At 34.1% G+C, this 24,569-nt stretch overlaps 2 protein-coding genes across 2 annotated transcripts in view; both read right to left on the bottom strand.

Moving 5' to 3' along the window:
• LOC138327521 (large neutral amino acids transporter small subunit 2-like) overlaps positions 1-12,039 on the bottom strand; it is a 31,315-nt gene extending 19,276 nt beyond the window's left edge. Inside the window, exons 1-3 of the mRNA XM_069273682.1 lie at positions 11,342-12,039; positions 412-537; positions 74-173 (exon numbers count right to left, since the gene is read on the bottom strand). Coding sequence (XP_069129783.1) covers positions 74-173; positions 412-537; positions 11,342-11,819 — 704 coding nt within the window. The 5' untranslated portion in view covers positions 11,820-12,039. The remainder of the gene's footprint in view (positions 1-73; positions 174-411; positions 538-11,341) is intronic.
• A 6,992-nt stretch (positions 12,040-19,031) lies between these two features.
• LOC138327520 (uncharacterized) lies at positions 19,032-23,279 on the bottom strand. Its single transcript, XM_069273681.1, has 2 exons — positions 22,051-23,279; positions 19,032-21,546 (listed from the first exon to the last, which is right to left on the bottom strand). Exon 1 carries the CDS (start codon positions 23,142-23,144, stop codon positions 22,068-22,070), a length of 1,077 nt encoding a protein of 358 aa, XP_069129782.1. The 5' UTR covers positions 23,145-23,279; the 3' UTR covers positions 19,032-21,546; positions 22,051-22,067.
• Between the last annotated feature and the right edge of the window lie 1,290 nt (positions 23,280-24,569).

Raw genomic sequence — 24,569 nt, 5'->3', positions numbered from 1 at the left:
GGCACAATGTATACCTATCCGAAAGGGAAATAACTCTGTGACACACAAAGACGTAATAGCAACCACGACTTACCATCCGCTGTAAGCCCAGAATCCCGAGTAGAAGGAGATAGCGATAGCACCAACACTGTAGTCAGAACCGACGAATGGGTCCTCAAAGTTCTCAACTTCACCTGGAGCATAACATCTTAAAATCCAAGAATTGCTCTCAAAAACAAAGGGCAGCTTAGTATTTAAAAGTCATAAAGCGCTTTGAAATTGCTATTTATTTTCCATTATCTGAATTACATATAAGAAGAATTTGAAGCACTCTAAAAACTTTCCAGTATCATCTGCATTAACATGATTTGCATTTAACAAATACCAGTAAAATATTGTCAAACCAAATAAACGATAGATTTGTGTTATTACCTTTGCCAATGTAGATGAATCCGATGATAATGACAATTAGAAGTGCGATGAGTTTACTGGCAGTGATGATCACCTGTACTTTCGCTGCCCATTTCACATTTCTCATATTAATCAGGATCAGAAGTGCTGAAAAACACCAAAAATATTCACATAAAAAATGCAATTATCAAACTTCACAAGATGTATTAGAGTTAATTGTTATCATAAACAATAGTCATGTAGCGGTTGTTGTGTTATATAATATCATGTATATAACGTCAACACGCCTGTCTTAGCAACCACTTCCGCATATAACCCCTTCTTGATAAGACCACTTAGCTATAAAGACTTTTTTCTTTGTCCCTTAGTTGGTCTTTATAAGCAGGTTTTATTATCTATATTTTGGGTGTTGGTTTTTTTTTTGAGAGGAGATATAGGTATATTTTTATGACATTACAGGTATTTAAAACTGATATTATAGATTTGATATTTGTAACTTCTTGTGAAAATATTGAAATGCAAAATTTGTGGGAATTAATTACGCACTTAATACTTTTAACAACTACATGCACGTGAATAAAAACATTATAAAATTATAAACAGAACATTAGCATCAAGGACATTTAATATCTAAGTACATTCTGAAATGCATATTACTATCATGGCAGACAATTCATCAACATCTTGTCACTTGAAATTCCAATTTGGCTTGAAATGTAGATATTGAGGCTTTTCTCTCATATCTACACATGTACTGGCTTGTCTAGGGCAATACGTATACGCTTGTGTTGCCTGAAGCTGTATTGCATAGCTACCCATGCAATAAAGCCTTGTTAAAAATATAAACTTTATTTATTTTGCATCGATTGAGAAACAAGTTATACAACTTATGTAAATAACTCTCGATGGCCCGGATGTAAGTGCGCGAGGGGTCTGAGTATGGGAGGAAACCGGAGTGCCTGGAGAAAACCCATGAGATCGAGCAGGTCACCCCTGACCTTTTCACATCCGTGCCGGGGTTCGATCCCCGGCCGGCTAGGTGAAAGGCGAGTGGCTTAACCACTACACCACCCGATCATAAAGCCTTTTTATGTCCCAGTGTCAACAATATTACTATTTTTGGGTACAATTTCAACATTTTTTTCAGAAACTATACTGGACCTTAAAAAGATACAAACAAAGGGATTTGCATTGAAAACATCACACAATTTTCATGTATGGAGAACTGACTTGCAGTTGCATTTTTTCCCCGAATTTATTTCATTAATTAGCTTCATTTACTGTGTAGTAATATAAGACTCTTATAAAAAATAGAGATATTCTACCTGAGGGTCACAAAATGTTGTGAAACCTGAGGCTTAGAATTAGAACTAAAGTATCTTATATTGACTCTTACTTGCTACAAACTATGATCGTTAGTGAAGGCAATTAATATAAATTATCTTTTAGAACTTAGTCCGGAACTCTGCAACACTTCAGAAAAGCTAATAACATGAAACAGGACCAAGGCAATGCTCAAATATTCTGTATACATGTACATACATATTATTATTATCAGCTAAATTTCAGCTTGGAGTTTTTTTTACATAATATTTATGATAAATCTGCAACCTGACAGCTGTGACAGCGTATCATTTTGACACATGTTTATAAACACATGATCATGGGAACCATATTAGCATCCTTGGTGACATCATGTGTACCAGCCAGTTCTCAGGCATCTCATGACATGCTATACATAGTTGTAATATTTATCAGTACATGTTTTTCCATGTTTCTAAATTTAGAGCATTTTGATAAATAAACATTGCAAAATATGGAATTGTTAAGCATTTTCCACCTCTAAATAACACTTAATACCATATGATTTTAAAAGCTTTTTATATAAACTACTACAAACTAAACAGCAGACATATTCACTAGAAAGGATCCTTTTTGTCCATTGTGGATTTCAAGACCTCTTCAGAACTTATATCCATGTATGGTGTATTCATTGTCCTCAAAAACCCTGTACAGTATTCGCCATAATTAGCGCCCAGGGCACTTGAATAAATGTAACAAAGAGGGTGAATGAACCAAATTAATGAAGGAACCAAAACTTGATAAATTTTCTCTATCAAAAACAGGACCAGACGATTTAGTATTTTTCTTCAGTTACAAAAGTGACTAAACACCATTACCACCAATATTGAAAAGACTGACCTTCTTATTTTACTTCAAGATAAAAACATTAAAAATAATTAATTGCATCCCGAAAAAAAATCCATTGCACTATGTCCTATATGGAATGCAGTACTGATTGCATAAGCATCGAAAACAAAATCAATTATTTTTTGAGTTAATTAGACATATATATATATATATATACCCATAATTAAAAACACCAATTATTGTTCAAATGATGGGTACCATTTATGCTCTGTCGGTGGTGGAGCATCTTTAAGTTGTGGATGAAAGAGTCATGAGATATTTTAAATCTTTCTGTACTCATGTAACATTAATCTGTTAGAGTAAATATGCATGCTTTTTATCCTCTGAGATGCATTATTATGTCGTAATTCACATGTAATATGTGATACAATGCTGATGTCAGAGGCATCATATGTTGTAAAACATTGTTAAATCTATGGAAAAGGGGTGTTTATACAACTTCAACTCTTCTCCAGAATAGGGGAGGAGTGGATATAAGGGGAGGGTGCTTATTGCAGCGAACACGATATACCAATTATCATTGAAATTTTGACATCTCAGAGAGAAATAAATTTTGTGTAATGTAAATGAGTGATATCAACTTGTCGGACAACGGTCTGGTGTAAACCCTCTTAACACTGAAGAGGGTATTTATATGAATAAATTGAACGAGAACCCTACAATCGAATTATTACATTGGCGTCCATGTAGGGACATGTATGGTTACACCAGATGGAAATGAGGCTGACCCGAAAAAGATTAAGATTGGCCAACACCAACTAATCCTGAGGAATTACGCCAGGTTCTAAGGTTCGCTAGATATAAGAGAAAGTTCGTAAAGGATTTTTATGCCTACAAAACAAATGCTCTGCTGATTATAATGTCTTTTACACAGATAGAGCTACAAAGACAAGCTAGGGGACAATAATTTGGAATTGTCAATGATTATAAGATATAAGTTCAAGTTCCTGAAAATGTAAAGAAATAAAATATTATGTTCAGAAAACATTTTACTTGTGGATCCTATCAACAATTAGTGCTTATTTGGTAAGAGCAGAAAATGCATGGCCAGGCCGGGACTCAAACCTGGAACCCTCCAAACACTATAACCAGATTACTAGTTACCTGGTCGCAGGCAATTGGCCAGATCAAAAATTGTAAGACTTGCGGAATTCAGCATGCCATCCTTCCTGAAGGAATGTGGGCAACATGCAATTACTGCTATATCGCTTGCACGTGGCATATCATACAGACACAATTTTTTCTAACCTGCCTATGAGACTGAACTCCAGTTGTAATATCAACGGAATATAAAAATAAAAGTATGAAAGTTTCTCCAATTTTAGCAATATCATTTTATTGCTAGCTTCAGAAAACAAAGTTTAACCTGGTCTTTTTTTGTTTGTTTTAGTTTTACATCACCTATTACTAGTAACAGCTAGGATCATGTATTGTAAAGATATGCCAGGTCTGATAGTGAAGGAAAACCAGAGTACCCAGAGAAAAACCACAGATCTGCAGGCGGCCAGTATAGTAGCAACTGCCCTACATGGGATTTGAACTCACCACCTACAGGTGGAGGGCTTGTGGTAATATGTCCGGATATCTTAACCACTCGGCCACAACTGTGTCCTGAATCTGTTATACATGTTCTTCATAACATTTACATAAATATGAAAACACCAAGTCTGAGACATTAAAATTAACAACGACATGTATAAATCGTATGTGTTTATTATGCACGATATATTTAAGAATATGATAAAAGGTAAGAAGTATGCAAATGACCTGTACATTACACATGAAGACTGTATTATATCACCAGATCTTTGGATCATTTATATTTCCAACTTCAAATACACAACTAAATAGAAGAAAATTCATAATTCTAATTAACAGTACATTTCTGTACATTCAAGTTATTTGAAGAGAATAGCTAGAGTCCTCTGTAGAGTCCTGAGGATGCAAAATTCCAATATAAAAAAAATTAAACGAGCTAAAACATTATGAATATTTTTTTCGTAAGTAAGGGGCTTCCACAGCATGTATTATATAATTGTTTGAGACCTTTGGATAAATTGTACACCAGGTATTACAGCATCATTCCTTAAATGACTTGCTATTTCAAAACAAACTAAATCTAGACCAAATGTAAATATGTATGTAGTTTCATTTCAAAACATTTAGTCTGACCTAATTATACTACATTTATACAGTAACTATGGTGACATTAGGGGTGTAACAATACATGTATGAAACTATGCATGCCTCTCAACTTGATCAATTGATGACAAATCAACAAATGCAAGTTGATGACAATTGTTGATTGTATGCCAATTAAGTTATCAACAGTTTCAATTGTCAAATATTTTTCTGCAACTTGTTTAAAATAAAGTACCCCTAGAAGTTTAATCTGAAACAGACTCACAGCTTAGGATAAGTGTCCCTTTTTCCGTGCTGTTCAATAACAACCATGACTACTGTTGCTAGCAGGTAAAGGGAAGTAACTCTCAGTGAATACTTTACTAGATGTGTGCGATGGCGGCAAATTCTTTGACTGGAATTAAATAGAATTCTGTATTCAGAATGCAATAATATCACAATATCATTGCAATTGTAGTCTGCAATAAGTAATCTATTGTAATAGTGTTTTCCATGACAGCAATTGTATCACCATTGCTATACTGTATTTGCCGTAATTCCCGCCCAAGGTGCTTTAAAATTGTAACTGTAGTCATGACACATAAATCTATAAACATGAATATACTTTTTAACATTTGAGACACATCATCATGTTGTTATTCACATGCACTTGCAAGTTCATATAATAGGGGATAAAATGCTAATGTTAGAGGCATCACATGTTGTAAAACATTGTTAAAACCATGGGATGGGGTGTTTATACAACTTAAACTCCTCCAAAAAATGGATCAGGAGCTTATAGGAGAGGGGCCCTAATTACAGTGATTGATTACAGTAGATAAAATTGTAAGTGACAGTCACCCCTACAACTATAGACTTGGTGTGTAACAGAGCAAGAGTATTGTGTGTTGCCAGCCGGGCTCGAACCTGTGACCCAAGACTTACTGGTCCACTGCTCTCGTGACTGAGCTAAAGGATAATTCCCTCTAGCATGAACCAAGAAGGCGACCATGATATCTTTATGTCCAATTAAAACCTAGAAAACCTAGCTGCTACAACTGTATTGTTCTGCATACATGCATGTGATAATGTACATGCAGAACTTGTAATTTTGTTATTTGTATAAATGCACTGAAGCCCAGCCCTCTTGTGAAAAATTACAAGTATGATTTATACTATAGCCTTTGGGAATTCTGTAAAGCAGCTGTACTGAAGAATAAACATTTACATGAATAACAACTATATGTATGCTGTGTTTTATATCAGTTCTACTCTCTTATGTAATCAATACACTATTTATTTCACACACCAGCTTACAGCATTACTCTACATGTAGTCATGTAAACATGCATCATCCCCCCCCCACCCCTCGTTAATATTTTTGTAACCTCTACAACATCTACCATCTAATCTTTTAAGTAATCCCTAAGCTATTTATTTCTCACATCTTACAGCATTACTCTACATGTAGTCATGTAAACATGCATCACTCCCCCCACTCCTCTTTAATTTCTGTAACCTCTACAACATCTACCAGGTCATAGCTATAGACTGTCAAAATAACACATCTGCTAAATTGCCTTCAATGGTCAAAATTTCACTCATTACATTTGACAAAATATAGTAGATAGATGTAATAACAAAATAGAATTTGTAGTCTTATGTGATTTACAATACACACTCCAGTATTTCTGTGTAATAAATCAAGGTTTGTTTACAAACAACACCATATATTTGTCTACAGCTAGCTACTGTGGATTTACAGGGATATATTTTTATATGTATATACACATATATATATATATATACCAAATTCTTGAACTCTTTCCAAATAAGAGAATCTTGGTCAATCGGTTTTGTTATGGTACTGCAGGTGGGCTGTATGTACAGTATATTATAGGTAATCTTATGTTTTGTACATTAATCTTTTTAATCTTCCATAAATTAATGCTGTGACGGTCACAACAATGTGGCCAGAAAACAATGATGGATATGTGGCAATTAGCCCAGTTCTTATCAAAGAAATATATAGTTTTATCAAACCAGGTATATTTGTAATAGATCTAGACCAAGGTTAAAAACTTTATAAGCAAAGGAACCAAAGTGGCAAACTAAGAACTCTCTAGACAATGTTAAAATTATAGCTAGGGAAGTAACATGTATACCAAGATCTGCCAATAGAATACTTTACAAACATGCCTTATCAGCTAAACATCTACCAAGTCAATCAGAATTCAGTCATCTGTAAACAGTTCCTATTTTGTGTCCATCTCTTTTTTTATGTAGTTTTCTTATTGTTTCAGCAACAATGCCAGTTGACAAAAGGTTGACAGCACCACCTTTGTAACATATGTCAGTGTATAAAGTCTGTGAGGAAAGCCAACCAATAGATCACTGAACATCCTACCATCAGACAAAAGGTCCATCACATAGCTCCCATGCCATGAGGAATGTGACAATAGGGGAGTTAGGGTTAAGTTTCCTATACTAAACTGTGTGGTCAGTAAATCTGACCACTAATCTCTCCATTTTCAGTATGGTCCTAATTTATAATCTCTCTACTCCCAGGGGTTAAGTTACCTACAGATATAAAATATGTGGTCAGTAAATATGGCCCCAATTATAATCTCTGCAAATGTCAAAAACCACACAATGAGTGGTCAGTCTGGACTCCCCAGGGACCTACATGTGATACTGAGATCCAATCACACACCAGACTGTACCAGGCTGTACATCTCCTCACACTGTGCCTGTAATGACTACTGACTGAGCTCAGAGGAATCCCTTCTAATTACAGTTACAGACAGACCATATATATTCTAGTGGCCAGACATGACAATGACCTTAACACATATCTCTAAGTGTCATTGTGCTAGCTGACCCAAACCTATTATCATGATTTTACTTAACTTCATCTATACACTGACCATCATAAGTGATATTTTTAGCCCATTTCTACCCTAACTTCATCACATATATTTATGTACTTATAATCTATCTCCAACTAGACCTGTTCCTGACCTTGACCCTATAACCTTGTCTTATGAACTTGACAATAGATTTAAACAATGTCTTCTAGATTGTGCAACCATCTTCGTTTTCTATTGTTGCCACTTGAATGTGTGAACAAAAAAATGTATGTATCCCTTTAAAGTTTCAATCAAGTGGTTCAAACAAGAATCAAGATACTGATGACAAATGTAACTCTCATCCACTTCAATAAATACCTGACATTGATATCGTGGACATTGCACCAACGTATCAGCCATTTGTCAAATTAAAGAGATCGACATCATTTATTACTTGGGTTATTTAGGTCAGACTAAACCAATAACTATGTATCAAGTATTAAGATAGATATATTGATAAATCTTTATATCATGTACACTACATCCTGTGTTATAATACTCCACTTCCTGTGTCAGTAGTGACCTTACAAATGTAATCAGTAGTGTCAATACAATATTGTCACCTACATTCTTGTTTCAATTCAAATTTAAAGCTACCCCACATAGCTTCTGACACAATCAGGATTGTAAATGAAGACTTGAGCTATAATCTACCCGCTCGGCCTTTCTGGCTAAACAGTGGATGGGAGAGTTTGGTGATCGGATTATAAACAGGACGATCACTTTGAACTTGGCCAAATCTTTAACACTAACCAGTACCAGCTAATCCAGAAACTACACAGCTATACAGTTCATAGAACAACTTTAAAACTTAACATCTAACCCTTGTTTTAACCTTGAAAATGAGCCTCAATTATATGGTAAGATCATTGTCATAATTTGAAATAATAGATCAATGACACTGGGAAAAAAACCAGTTTAGTGAATACTGATTATAAAACATCTGTTCAGTATATATGATTATCAAATTTAAACCACAAATTAGAGTAATTCATACATGACTATCTGTTCATATATAATTGAGGAAAATTAAATTGACAACAATCGATTATCAAACATTCTTCTTCAATCTTGGGGGCAAACATCGGAGTGTATAAAATCGGAGAATCTTAAAATACAGATATGTTTTAACTTATAAAACAAAAGCCTTATCAATTAAGAGTTGAATCTAAAAATAGGATCACGTTCACTAAAATGATGCAATAATCCTGAGAGTAGATGCAATGATTGCCACTCACTACATTATATACTCAACCATATATAGGGTGGAGGGAATTTTAGGTGTGCCCAACACTGCTTATGGCCAGGATTACCCCAGCTAGATAAAATTGCACCACTGTCTGGAGCTCACAGTATGTGTAACAGCTTGATCAATGGATACATCACATGTTCTGCTCTAATCACATTCATATAATATTATAGACCCTGCCTCAGTACCTGCAGGATAACCCTGCACAAATGGTCATGCATGGACATATATATATGATAGGCATATTTAACCAAGTACAACAGCCCTACGTTTAATGTAACCCTTACAACCAAATCTACATACAATATATGTTTTTTTACATACATCTATGAAACAACAGTGGATACTTCATGTGACAAAAAGAATTTTGTAAAAACTTTTATGGGAAATGTTAATTTTGGTTCAAGATTTTTTTTTGCCATAAATGATATGATCTTAATAAATTTATCAATCAATGCATTAGCTTTATTAGAGATTGGTCACCTTTTGGTTATAATTCACTTTTGATAAACAACTAATATCTATCATAGCATCTTCACATTCCGAGAGAACTTCACATAAAATGTTTGTGTTTATTTTAAGATTTCTGCAGGTAAAACATATACTTTGTATATAATATAATACTGTAAATAAAGGGAACAAACCAATAAGCATTATATTCTTTATTCATTTATTTGAATGTAAATTTACATTTAAAAAGATGAATATAGAATAAGGCCAAATAAAATAATACATGTGTTTCTGTTTATAATTATAATATCCTTTAAAATGGAATGGTCGAAAGGTCCATTTTCCCCTCTTTTTGATTTGAAACCAAAATTTGAACATTTCACACATTATGACCACATGTTCAGTGGACAATACTAGCTAATTAACTTTCATTAGAACTTGTTTCTTTTCATACCAGGCAATTTAATTTATATCAAGACTGATTCAAAATTCAAAGAAGTCTTCTGAAATAGTTAATGCTCCAATCAATTGGTTTGGAGTTTCTTGTATTCTATATTTAACACTTCCTTGTCTATATTTATTCCTATTATATTATGTCATTTAATTAATTACAAAATAAGTCAATTATAAATAAATAACATATCATTCAAAGCCTCATGCAGTCAAAAAAAGGACATGGTATCAAATTTCATTTAATATGTATATACATACTAAACCTACATTACAAGCATATTAATACTATTATAATATTTGATTATTTCCAATCATTCATTAAAAATTACTTAGCTCTATATTTACATTATGTGTATACTTGTGTAGTAAACACCCTGATTAACCCTATAGGCCTTGATACACGTGTATACATTTAGTTGTTATTGAAAACTTCTGGAGCTTGCCAGCCTATATATGCTTAAAGTCAATGGACCTAAGTCTGAACACATAGTATATTTCTATTAGGCCTATATACCAATAAATGGTATATACCAGTATTCAATATCTACAGTATTACAGTGGCAGTATCCTATTTCTTTACTATACTGGCACCAACCACTACAATTTAATCGTTTTGACCTTTCCCAGAACTGTATAATACTTAATGTACAATTGCACTAGAATTAAGAGACAATTCTTGAAATTAATATACATTTGACAGCACGATATGCTGTTTGTGCATGCAATGTCTTTAATTTTCAATTCAATGAATAATCAATATGAAATGATATTTGAGAAGATTTTATTATTGTTTATAAACACCTGCAAGCTAAATATAAAACAAGAATAATTACAAAAATCATCCAAAACCTTTGCATGGCTCAAAAAACTACAAACAATATCATTAATAAATAGGTCATCTTTAAATGCTGCATAATTACTATATTAGGGAAAAGAACACACCACGTGGTCCTGTATTTTGTCCATTTTTAGTGTATTTTAGCAATCTTTTTAATATATATAATATCACATGATTCTGATACCTATATACTTTTTAAATTGAGCAGATTCAACAATTCTGGCAAGTACTACAAAGCAATGATCATGTCATGATCAGAAAAAATAGTGTTGCAGAAATATATCAACCTTATGATTTTCAAATACTAAACTCACTGGCCACCAGTGTATATAATACAAAAAATAATGTTTTCTGTCTCTGCCACATTTCAAGTGTCAAACTAGGGGGAGATAATCTAGTATTAGAATTCTGCTGAGAAAATCTTTTAATTATCAATAACCCATAAGGGTCTGGATCAATTTAACTCCAAACATTTAGATCATACATGTATATGGAAAATACTCAATACAATTGCCAAGATGCTGCAAATACTTCATTACCTGATATCAGTTTCTCAAGAGTATCACACACACATATTTGATATTACAATCAGTTGTATTCTTGATGGAACAACATGTACACATTTAGAAGTTATGTGTTGAACTTAATGAAGTCCTGCCATTCTGTTACCGATAAGTTTTAAAATAAAAAAAAATGATCTGAAAACATCACTTTACTTACTGATGATCACTGCTGCCAGAAGAGCAAGGCCTGTCATTGGCACTCCATCACAGTTGGGGAAAAACGGTTTCAGAATGTAGAGTGAAAATATCAGGGCTGAGGCAGCAATTCCAACCGGACAAATCAACAGGAAATTAATCCACATACAGACAAAGCCTGCAGTCTCTCCAAAAGCTCTTTTAATGTAGATATATTCACCTCCTGATTGAGGAAATGTCGTCCCTAATTCTGCATAACATATTGCACATAATGTGTTGTAGATCCCGCAAGCCACCCACATAACAAATGACAATCCAACAGAATCCACGCGTTTGAGAATTCCGACAGGTGAAACAAATATTCCGGATCCGATGATGATTCCAACGATGATAGCTACACCGTGTAAAAGTGAAATCTGTCGTTTTAATTCAACTTTTCCTGCACCTTCCTCGGGTTTGGTCACTACGGCCTCCCCTTTATTTCTTTTGAATAGCCCCATTCTCTTAGTAAACACACTCCTTGTTATTAAAAATTTAGGACTAAAGAATTAAAAGAATCCGTCAAAAATGTGATAAATCATATGTTATCCGACTTTCACCTGACATATAAATCTGTGACATAAAGAAACACCCCGATTAGTCCAGAATTCGGAGTTTTTTCCCCCTGAACACTCCAGACACAACCGTCTCCTCGTGGTGATTTTATTCAAAGGAAGTGACAACCAGTATTGTAGCTACTGAACCGGATCCGGAGATAGAATTGCGGCCTATAGGCCTATAGCTTACAATATCCATACGCGGCTAAGGTTTGGCATTTTGACGAATACGAGATTGCCAAATGAGTTGAACTTATCTGATCCAGATACAAATGTATATTTTGTTCATCAAAAATCAATATTGTCCAAAATGTTTTTGCGCGGAAACTAGGAAGGTGCTCTAATTATATAGATCTTTATAAAGTTACAACAAAAAGATGTAGTCGGCTATATTATCTTCTGATCAAAAACTATCTAATTATATTGCTGGTAACAATAATGTACAATTTCAATGCCCAAATAAATTCTTTAACAAGATCTGTCACTATGCCTTACTAGCAAAGGATTAGATACATGTAATTAAGATGCAGGATAAGTCTCAGAAGCAAGGTTATTATCTTTATATTTTACTGTACTTTACAAACATATATTATACGTATATAGTCACTATGAAGAGTATGCTATATGGTTCATAATTATATAAACTGTTACAAGAAGACACTACATGAATATACCGCAGTCTCCCAAAACACGCACTTCGCACAACATACACGCAACACACAGCATACATTGGAGGCCGTCCTTACATGACCATGGCTGTTAATAGGACGTTAATTAATCAAACAAACAAACAAACAATATAAACTGTAACTTATTCTCAGAACCCTGTGTGAGCAGAGGTCAAACTTTGAGGTGCAAATCCGATCTATTTAGAACAGACCATTGAAATGACCGAAATGTTCGAAAAATTTCCGCGCGTAAAGTAATAAAAAGTTTCCCCTTCAGTGTAGGGAATAATCTGGAAAAAGATGAATTCATGAGAATGTAGGTTTACGTTTAGATCCAAGCAAATTTGTTAAAGTCTCATTATGTTTAATTTCAATTCCTAATAATAAGTTCTTATTTTTACAATGATTGAATTTGATTTTGGGAACAGTTTGTTGTAATAAATTGTAAAATGCAAGTGTAGTGTCCTATTTTCTTTCTTGTTCTTTGATTTTACCAGTCGAAATCTAGACAACTTTTGATTAGTGACGTCATTGAACGCAAGACTGATCCTTTCGCGGTCATGCAACATTTTTCAGACATTATTCCTGCCATACTATAGCGTCGAGAGTACAAAGGTAAGTTTCTTAACAATAAGGTTTTGAGACGCCAAAACGACGTCATATTTTGACGTGAGTTTTGTGACGTCACAATCACCGTAAAGACATTAAGTAGTACTAATCTAACAAGAAATTGTTTCTTACACACGTCGTTTTGGTATCTCGAAAACGACAACGTCACTTTTTTCTTAGTAAAAGTCGATTTTAAGCCTTCTGTAGATTCTACAGTGTATATGTATTTATAATTATTATTTTCATTTCATTGAGACGAAAAAAAAGTCAAGTTACTTGTTTTAAATAAAATATTTTCAATAGGCTCACATCATTTTTTTATATATCTAAAACAGTTTCCTGTTACTGTTACCTCTTCTTAGACACCAACTCCTAGCTGATTACAACTATTAAAACAGTTACCTGTTACTGTTACCTCTTCTTAGACACCAATTCCTAGCTGATTACAACTATTAAAACAGTTACCTGTTACTGTTACCTCTTCTTAGACACCAACTCCTAGCTGATTACAACTATTAAAACAGTTTCCTGTTACTGTTACCTCTTCTTAGACACCAACTCCTAGCTGATTACAACTATTAAAACAGTTACCTGTTACTGTTACCTCTTCTTAGACACCAACTCCTAGCTGATTACAACTATTAAAACAGTTACCTGTTACTGTTACCTCTTCTTAGACACCAACTCCTAGCTGATTACAACTATTAAAACAGTTTCCTGTTACTGTTACCTCTTCTTAGATACCAACTCCTAGCTGATTACAACTATTAAAACAGTTACCTGTTACTGTTACCTCTTCTTAGATACCAATTCCTAGCTGATTACAACTATTAAAACAGTTACCTGTTACTGTTACCTCTTCTTAGATACCAATTCCTAGCTGATTACAACTATTAAAACAGTTACCTGTTACTGTTACCTCTTCTTAGATACCAATTCCTAGCTGATTACAACTATTAAAACAGTTACCTGTTACTGTTACCTCTTCTTAGACACCAATTCCTAGCTGATTACAACTATTAAAACAGTTTCCTGTTACTGTTACCTCTTCTTAGACACCAATTCCTAGCTGATTACAACTATTAAAACAGTTACCTGTTACTGTTACCTCTTCTTAGACACCAACTCCTAGCTGATTACAACTATTAAAACAGTTACCTGTTACTGTTACCTCTTCTTAGACACCAACTCCTAGCTGATTACAACTATTAAAACAGTTACCTGTTACTGTTACCTCTTCTTAGACACCAATTCCTAGCTGATTACAACTATTTAAACAGTTACCTGTTACTGTTACCTCTTTCTTAGACACCAACTCCTAGCTGATTACAACTATTAAAACAGTTACCTGTTACTGTTACCTCTTCTTAGACACCAACTCCTAGCTGATTACAACTATTTAAACAGTTACCTGTTACTGTTACCTCTTCTTAGACACCAACTCCTAGCTGATTACAACTATTAAAACAGTTACCTGTTACTGTTACCTCTTCTTAGACACCAACTCCTAGCTGATTACAACTATTAAAACAGTTACCTGTTACTGTTACCTCTTCTTAGACACCAATCCTAGCTGATTACAACTATTAAAACAGTTACCTGTTACTGTTACCTCTTCTTAGACACCAACTCCTAGCTGATTACAACTATTAAAACAGTTACCTGTTACTGTTACCTCTTCTTAGACACCAACTCCTAGCTGATTACAACTATTAAAACAGTTACCTGTTACTGTTACCTCTTCTTAGACACCAACTCCTAGCTGATTACAACTATTAAAACAGTTACCTGTTACTGTTACCTCTTCTTAGACACCAACTCCTAGCTGATTACAACTATTAAAACAGTTATTACTGTTACTGTTACCTCTTCTTAGACACCAACTCCTAGCTGATTACAACTATTAAAACAGTTACCTGTTACTGTTACCTCTTCTTAGACACCAATTCCTAGCTGATTACAACTATTAAAACAGTTACCTGTTACTGTTACCTCTTCTTAGACACCAACTCCTAGCTGATTACAACTATTAAAACAGTTACCTGTTACTGTTACCTCTTCTTAGACACCAACTCCTAGCTGATTACAACTATTAAAACAGTTACCTGTTACTGTTACCTCTTCTTAGACACCAACTCCTAGCTGATTACAACTATTAAAACAGTTACCTGTTACTGTTACCTCTTCTTAGACACCAACTCCTAGCTGATTACAACTATTAAAAACAGTTACCTGTTACTGTTACCTCTTCTTAGACACCAACTCCTAGCTGATTACAACTATTAAAACAGTTACCTGTTACTGTTACCTCTTCTTAGACACCAACTCCTAGCTGATTACAACTATTAAAACAGTTACCTGTTACTGTTACCTCTTCTTAGACACCAATTCCTAGCTGATTACAACTATTTAAACAGTTACCTGTTACTGTTACCTCTTCTTAGACACCAACTCCTAGCTGATTACAACTATTAAAAACAGTTTACCTGTTACTGTTACCTCTTCTTAGACACCAACTCCTAGCTGATTACAACTATTAAAACAGTTACCTGTTACTGTTACCTCTTCTTAGACACCAATTCCTAGCTGATTACAACTATTAAAACAGTTACCTGTTACTGTTACCTCTTCTTAGACACCAACTCCTAGCTGATTACAACTATTAAAACAGTTACCTGTTACTGTTACCTCTTCTTAGACACCAACCTAGCTGATTACAACTATTAAAACAGTTACCTGTTACTGTTACCTCTTCTTAGACACCAATCCTAGCTGATTACAACTATTAAAACAGTTACCTGTTACTGTTACCTCTTCTTAGACACCAACTCCTAGCTGATTACAACTATTAAAACAGTTACCTGTTACTGTTACCTCTTCTTAGACACCAACTCCTAGCTGATTACAACTATTAAAACAGTTACCTGTTACTGTTACCTCTTCTTAGACACCAACTCCTAGCTGATTACAACTATTAAAACAGTTACCTGTTACTGTTACCTCTTCTTAGACACCAACTTCCTAGCTGATTACAACTATTAAAACAGTTACCTGTTACTGTTACCTCTTCTTAGACACCAATTCCTAGCTGATTACAACTATTAAAACAGTTACCTGTTACTGTTACCTCTTCTTAGACACCAACTCCTAGCTGATTACAACTATTAAAACAGTTACCTGTTACTGTTACCTTCTTAGACACTTAGACACTATTAAAACAGTTACCTTTACTGTTACCTCTTCTTAGAACCAACTCCTAGCTGATTACAAACTATTAAAACAGTTACCTGTTACTGTTACCTCTTCTTAGACACCAATTCCTAGCTGATTACAACTATTTAAACAGTTACCTGTTACTGTTACCTCTTCTTAGACACCAACTCCTAGCTGATTACAACTATTAAAACAGTTACCTGTTACTGTTACCTCTTCTTAGACACCAACTCCTAGCTGATTACAACTATTAAAAGTAACAGTTACTCTGTTACTCTTCTTATCCTCTTCTTAGACACCAATTCCCTAGCTGTACTTACCGGTTGGGGGCTCATCTAGTTCTTATAACTGGTTGTTGTCCGGTATAAAAACAGGGATAAACTTACAGGGTATATTTTGCCAGTGGATATTTAGGTGACTTAAGGGCTACAGAAATAGTTTCATAAGTCCACAACTCCTCGGCTAAATAATCTTAGTTTTGTAACGTTTGTCCTGCTCTGTCTCTTAAAGGCCCACTACCTTTCTGAAACGGGTTTTAACTTTTAAAATGGAAATGTAAAACGAGATGGGTAATTTTGTAAAGTCGCAAAAACTATTAGCTTACCTCTAATACACACTCAAAATTACCTTCTGAACAAGTAAATTAAAATAGATAAAATATTAATTTTCATAACGCGGGTCGCCTTATGTTTCCCGCCGTCGTCCTAATTACCGCGTGTTAGTTGACTATTACTACGACAGACGAAAAAAAAAAAAAAAACGAAATGAATGTTCATTGTTAAAATAGATTACACAGAGAATTTTGCATTTATTTCGTTTTGTAACCTCATCTTAGTTCATCATTACATCAAAACACATTTGTTATTGCATTGTTGTTTTAAAGAATAATCGACCCATGTTAATGAATAATAGAATTTACATACATGAACTTCGGTCTGTGATCGTCAGTGGACTGAGGTAAGATAGAGATAACCTTTCCCTATATCCCTGTGAAGTATTGGAGAAAATTGAAACTAACCTTCCAGAGCAAAACATAAAGATTTCATAATCAAAGTACTGAAAGTTAACCCTAAAGTCAACACTGAAAGAGGATTTTGAAACACATTACCGAGCCCATTCTAATATTTCCTAATGATGTTATATGCCAAATGATTTTATATCAACCGAGGCTTATAAAATATCCATTCTGAATACTATTCTCACAGTTTCTGGACACAGTTACAGTTTAACATTTAATGTTTTTTGCAGCACGACAGACAAGAGGCATATTTTTCTAGGTCTAAAAAGTTGAGATAATACAACATACCATTTCTGAATAATAGTCAATTGGTCTACTTTTAACAAGTCCACTTCTAGTCCAGACCAAAAACCTGTTTTAATAAAACGTCTAGATTCTTTCCATGATAATTTAATTTGATATGTCTCCACAATCTACATTTATTTCAATATCAATTGGTTAAGTATAGCTCGCGCCATAGACCATGTGAATTGTTTTATAACCTATTCCTAACTTGATGAAATTACACTCGTATATAATAAAACAGAAAATAAACAGGCAGATGATGAAAGATAGCAAATTCCACTTGTTAAAAATATACCAAGATATGTTAGACTTTTCATGCCAAAATAATTATATATCCCATAACGCGGTGATGTTATCGACCAATTTTACGGTTTTGTGAATATTACAACGTGTTTAAATTTCCATGAAATGCAAAGTTCCAATCAGTGCGCGCTGCAGTATCATCCGCATAATAAAAAGATTAGATACATTTCAATATTATCTATAAAGTAATTTGTCATATTGTCAACGAAAAGATAAGTCTCAAGGTGGATTGAAAATAGAAAGGAGATAAAATAAGTACCAACTGTGCATGTATAAGAGTATCAAGGTAAAAAAACCAAAATGTCTTAACAGAGTGAACAGAGAAGATTTCGTCAAGGAGGGAAAAACACTGTGTTAAGCGAAATAACATTTAATTTATTTTGAATAAATATGTGCCCGAAGATGAAGATTTAGTGAATAATTAACGATAAACTTAACAATCATAGATTTTCTAAAAATATTAACAACATTATGTCATATAGTGTTATTTTAATGTGTTTTATTTATTCGGTTTATTTCAGTAGTATCTGCATCAAAGAGCAAACTCTTAGCCAATCATATTGAGGAAATTGACTGAAAGAGAATTTTGCAACCACGATCACAATGGCGAGGTGATTACCTCGCCAAAAACCTTACAACATCAGAAAATATATATCGATGGCCTAAGATGAGGTTACAACACCAAACATATGCAAGATTTTCTGCTTAGTATATGAAAACAGTGGATAGTCATTTCGCTGTTTTGTCGTCTGACGCAATGATACTCATAATCAAATACCGTGCGGTTTTCAGGACGAGGGCGGGAAACATAAGACGACCTGCGTTATGAATATTAACGTTTCATTTATTTTAATCAAATTGTTCAGAAGATCTTGTTTTTAATTATTCCCAATCTAAAAATTAGAAGCCATTTCGGAAAGGCAGTCAGCCTTTTAAGAGTTCTATTACCTCTAGTTCTGGTTAAAGACATAGTAAATATTTTGTCTTCATCATGTTTATCCTAAAAAAACAAAACATACATTTCATCATTCTGATATTTATTGAAAATAAATGTCAATAAGCACAAAGTTTTTTTTCTGCTCAGAGAAAAATATTCAAATGAAAGGATTCCTTAATCTTGTAAATAATGTAACTCTTACACATGGACAATTCAACCTGTGATATGCCCATTAGTCTCCCCTGACATTTCCCTTAACATACATTTTGTATTGTGGATCAGTTTCCCCCCTAACCTGGTACTCATTAACTCATTTTTTTTCTCATTATTTGATACATTTGATTCGATCAATTACTAGAATGCTTTCAACCAAGAAGGTTTCAATAAAGATTCTAAAAGATCCTTCACAACTTTTATTAAGGGGAGATAACTTATCATGCAGTCACAATTTCAAAAACATTCCAAACTTTAGTAAATTCCTTCACAGAAAATTCTCCATATAGGAAACACTCAGCTTTAAATAAGTTAAGGGAGGTTCCTTTAGGTAATTAAGGGATGGTCATGAAACTGGGCCCAGGCATGGTACATTACTACATTGTACTTGTGAATACAATCCAGTTCAATTTAATAGTATCACATTTTTTCCAATCAATGCTTAAAAGTACATGTTATATCCAACTTCTCTGACTTGCACAAATGTAAAATTAACGAACCAAAACAATCCTTACTCAATCCATGTCTAGAACATCTAAAATCTACTATGTTCAACCCAACAAGCACACAGGGCAGTTAAAAACTGTAAAAAAAGGGGCGTTTAACAGGACCAGATTTGGGCTAATCTTTCACAAAATTATTGCACAGAGTTAGTAAGCAATTAATCAATTTACAAAGAAATCTAATATAGAAACTTAAACATTTTTCATAGTTTATGTCAAAGCAAGTGAAATTGAGGCCTCAAAAAGAGGAAAGGGCGCTTATTGGGTTAAATACAGTATTTCACAGATACACACTCAATGTTTTAAACTTAACATTTAGATTTAATATCGCCGACTCAATAAGAACAACCTGGAGTACAATCATCAATGATGCTCTCACTAAAGAATATACACACAATGTTTATAACATTTTCAACCATCCATATTCAGCATTATACTGTTGTTTTTTTCCAGATAAAACAGCTACATTAATTAACTTGTCGATATCTGTATCGTTTTCAGTTAAAACAACTACATTAATTAACTTGTCCATATCTGTTTAGGTAAATGTAATAATTGATGACTGTGAGCAAAATTTATTGGCCATACATAACGTCCCATAGTTTATATTTTTAGGACAAGTTATGTAGATACTTACTAGAGGCTTCATGAGTTCCCTATATAGATTACTGATACCAGTACAAGATCATAAAAATATTTCAGCAAGTAAATTGATGAAGATTACATCAATTGAATCTATATTATCTACATCAATTTTATCTGCAGTATAGGGAAAACATGCTAAAATCAAAATTTAGAAACGACTAAAGTAGCAATATGCAAAATGTATTGATTTTGCTATGAATTATTGTATTACACAATGTACATGTTCATAGATATATCTACATGTATAACTGTCATGTTTTACGGCCAGTATTTCTAACAATAACATGCATGTTACTTAATGCTAGCATCTCATATACTTGCAATATGATTGAATATAATTCCAATTTTCATTCCATAACTGCTAAAAAATTCAATCTGAAATACAGAGAGATACATGTAAAGCAAGTTTATATATTTTTTTTTCACACCAATATATCATCACCATCGGTTTATAGTTAATAAGATTTATATTTGAAAACATTGAAAGACATTTTTGATGCAAGTTTTCTAAACAGTTTATTCTTATACTATTTGAAGAAGGCTAATACAAAGCATATTTTAATTTTATTGTTGATTGTTTTATTTCAAACCCAACAAGGTATGACAATTTTAGAAAAAAGCAATTTTTTCTCAACTTTGGTATGATGTTTTATTTCAAACCTGCACATGAAGAAAATTTTGGAAAAACAAATCTTTTTCAATCTTATATTTAGTTAGAGTCCTTTTTCAAGGGAAGTGACTCTGCTGATCTTTGTAACTTTGCTGGACTTTGAGAAGCCATTTATATTTACTTATATTGATAACTTACACAGAGACCAAAATGTCATTGAACATTTGTGTTCACCTTGTGGTGAACACAGCTATGAGAAATTATGCAGTTATACAAGTTCAACTCTAACGATATGCAATATTGACCCCAAGAAATGAAAGATTAAGGTGAATAGGTATACATCTGCTTAATACAGCTAGGTTACAAATACCACAATCAATCACATAAATGACAAAAAATCATACAACTACATACACAAGTGCACTTCTTCTTGACTCTAAAAATTACTACATACACATGTGACCTTGACCCTAAAATTCCATGTTTACAATCCTCACACTGATGACCTTGACAACGTCCTTGACTTTTCCATCCACCAGCAGACTCCAAGTTTCGCAATATTTTACATCCATGTCCAGTTGTACTACCGCAAACTTCTACCTTGTCACTCTCCAAAACACCACACACCTGCCAATCAAACAGAAGTACATATTTTTAATTATAATCAACAACAAAACATTGATCAAATGAGTCAAATAGGCTAAATGCACAGGAGGTCAACATGTAATACAGACTCAGGCTACATGGGGTAATTAAACCAATATTTTATACATCCATTTAGTAGTTATGAGATATATGAGAGAAATATACTTTTAGACTATTATATGTTCAGTATGCATATACTGCATTCGAACCTATAAGCACCCCTTCCCTTTTTTAGGCTTTCATTTTTAATTCCTTTACTTCAAATTTAATGCATCGACTGAAAATATGAAAACTGTGGTGTTTTCCTTACTGATTTCTTTGAAAAGTGTATTTGCTTCAATTTTTGTAAGCACCCTGCATGCTTAGTGGGTTGAATTCAGTATTGTAGCGAGTGTGCCATATATGTAGAGGCCAGCTTTTACTACTTTAGTGTTACATTGCTACGGATACTGAAGGTAATACCAGTACTTCATGTTGTCAACTTACAAAAAAACAATACATAATCAAATAGATGAGTAAGGGTGATCCTTTCTCAGCTGAAGCCAGGCTGAAATAGTAGAGGTAATTGCAAGCCGGCGCTCTTCCTCCTCTGTCTCTTCACATGAGTCAGTGTCCGACTGAGAAAAGTCTATATCCAAACTCTCAACTGATCCCTGGGTTTGTGGAGCACTAAATGTTCCTGTAAAGCCACTATAATTATGATCAATGCGATTGTTTTTCAGCATTAATTTCGGGGCACGAATGTGATTGATCGGTCTGGGTATGTTCGTTGTTGTATCACATAAACCTTTGTTATAGTTGTGATCAGTTTTTAATACAACTTGGTTTGAACCTTCGGAATCATCACAGACACTCATCTTTTCATCATCGCTATTCTTCCCTTGTGCATAGGTGTGGTCATACTTATAATTCAGAGGAAGGGTGTGCGAAAGATTTTCATCTCGGCTGCGGAATGGAGGAAACATGTTTTCCTTAGGCCACGAATGGCTTCCAAGGTAAGAGTCATCCATGGTCATAGGTTCTTCCTTGACCCGCTGAATTTCCACGGCATCTGACATATGACCTGTGCGACGATGCTTTTTAGTGTCCGTTATTACAGGATAAGTATGGTCATTATTGTCATGGAATGGTGTCCTACTTTTCACAAAAGCATAACACTTGTGTATCCCATTAAGGCTGGTGTCGTCCACGGCCGTCCGACGTGGTCCATCTGAGGAAGATACAGAGAAGATTGGAAATGTAACGTTTGACAAATTCTCCTCAGATGAACTTCTCGTTGGCTGTTCCAACTTTTGTGTTTTCGGTTTCTGTACTGTACGTAGTGGCTTACTTTTGGACGAATAATTATGTTCTTTCTCTTTCTGAATTTTCTGAATTAACATTTCATCGTTCATAGTAAGAAACGGTTTAGGTCTGGTTATCTTTTTGGCGACGGCGTACGTGTGGTCTTTCTCCGAGGGTTTCTGATTGTCCAATGCCAAGGCCATGTCCACAAGAGTGAGAAGGGACAAAGGCTCTTTTCCGGACACTGGGCCACATGTTCCGGGTGCAAAACATGTTTCTGAACTTACTGTCTCCATATCAAGATCATTAACTGCCACAGATGTGGAGAGGAGCCATGGAATTGCCTCTCCGAAATCTACTTCCCCTTCGACGTTCACTGACCACGCAGTAAGATATTTCACCTGGCAGGTATTGAATGACAGGAGAGTGGGGCAAGGGAGGTAACTCTTGGGTAAACACTTTCATAACATATTTCAGTGCGCAATAGGCCTGACTATTGTACCAGGATTAAGACCTATTGTTTTTTCAAAAGTACTGTTTCGAGTCAAAGAAACACAGTAATAATTAATTCCAACGTTATAACTTGCTTACATGCATACCTACGATTATCAAATCAAACATTAAAGTTATTATGCATTTTAATTAGAAAAAAAATCAAATGGTTCTCTGCAAACATATAGAAATTACTGAACTTTATATACTGAAATTATCATATATATACGTTATCTGTCTATAATATAGTGCAGGGATATATATCAGAAATATATATACATATGTACGTCAATATGTACATACAAGAAAAGTATGTCTCTGGATATATGTAATGGATAATTTCCGAAAACCTGTCCATTATTAGAGAGAATGGATAGTACCGAGCCCGCAGGGCGAGGTACAATCCATTCTCTCTAATAATGGACAGTTTGAGGAATTTATCCTACTTAAAACCCATCATACCACTACTCACTACCTTGCGTACCCTGTTTCAGAAATGGAAAATCCCATTTCAGGAATTGCACAGGTGTTCACTCACCTGTGACAAATAATGGACTAACAGTGTTGAGATGCATGCGCAATCATTTAGTTTTACACCTTTGGAGGTACAACACTTTTTTTTTAACATGTCGGAGTGATATTACCTTGCCCGGCAATCATTTAGGGATGTAGGCAGCTGTGATTCAGATGATATATAACGTTCTAACTGGAGAAATTGTTTGCCTGTTTGAAGTGACCTATCTATTCGCACAAGGACAGGTGCATTGTCTAATTTTACATTAAATACATACAAGCAAGGTGAGTTTTACCTACAATTTAAACATAACTGTTTTTCCTAAAAAAATGACCATACGCATGTTATAGATATGATAAAACATATCTGATTGCTATGATAGCATTGCACTGGTATACTGTGAAACCTGTCTAATCCGACACCACGTGGGAGCAACTTGTTTGGTCAGATTATTCAGGGTGTAGGAAAGTCAGATATTGTTGTATACTATTGTTGCTATTGTTGAATACGGAACAGTTACAAATAGGATGTAGGGAAAGCAGGTGTCAGATTAGACAGGTTTTGCTCTTAAGTATATTATGTTTAACCATAATCATCAGATTATATGTTATAAGGACTGCATATTATCCCAACTCAGTCAAGATTCTAGAATTCCTATTCCTCGTCAATTACAAGTTTTAAAAATATGTAACAAATAATAATGCAAGACTCTAAT

Source organism: Argopecten irradians, chromosome 7 (assembly GCF_041381155.1).
Source record: "Argopecten irradians isolate NY chromosome 7, Ai_NY, whole genome shotgun sequence".
NCBI lineage: Eukaryota > Metazoa > Mollusca > Bivalvia > Pectinida > Pectinidae > Argopecten > Argopecten irradians.
This window is presented reverse-complemented; position numbering and strand designations above follow the sequence as displayed.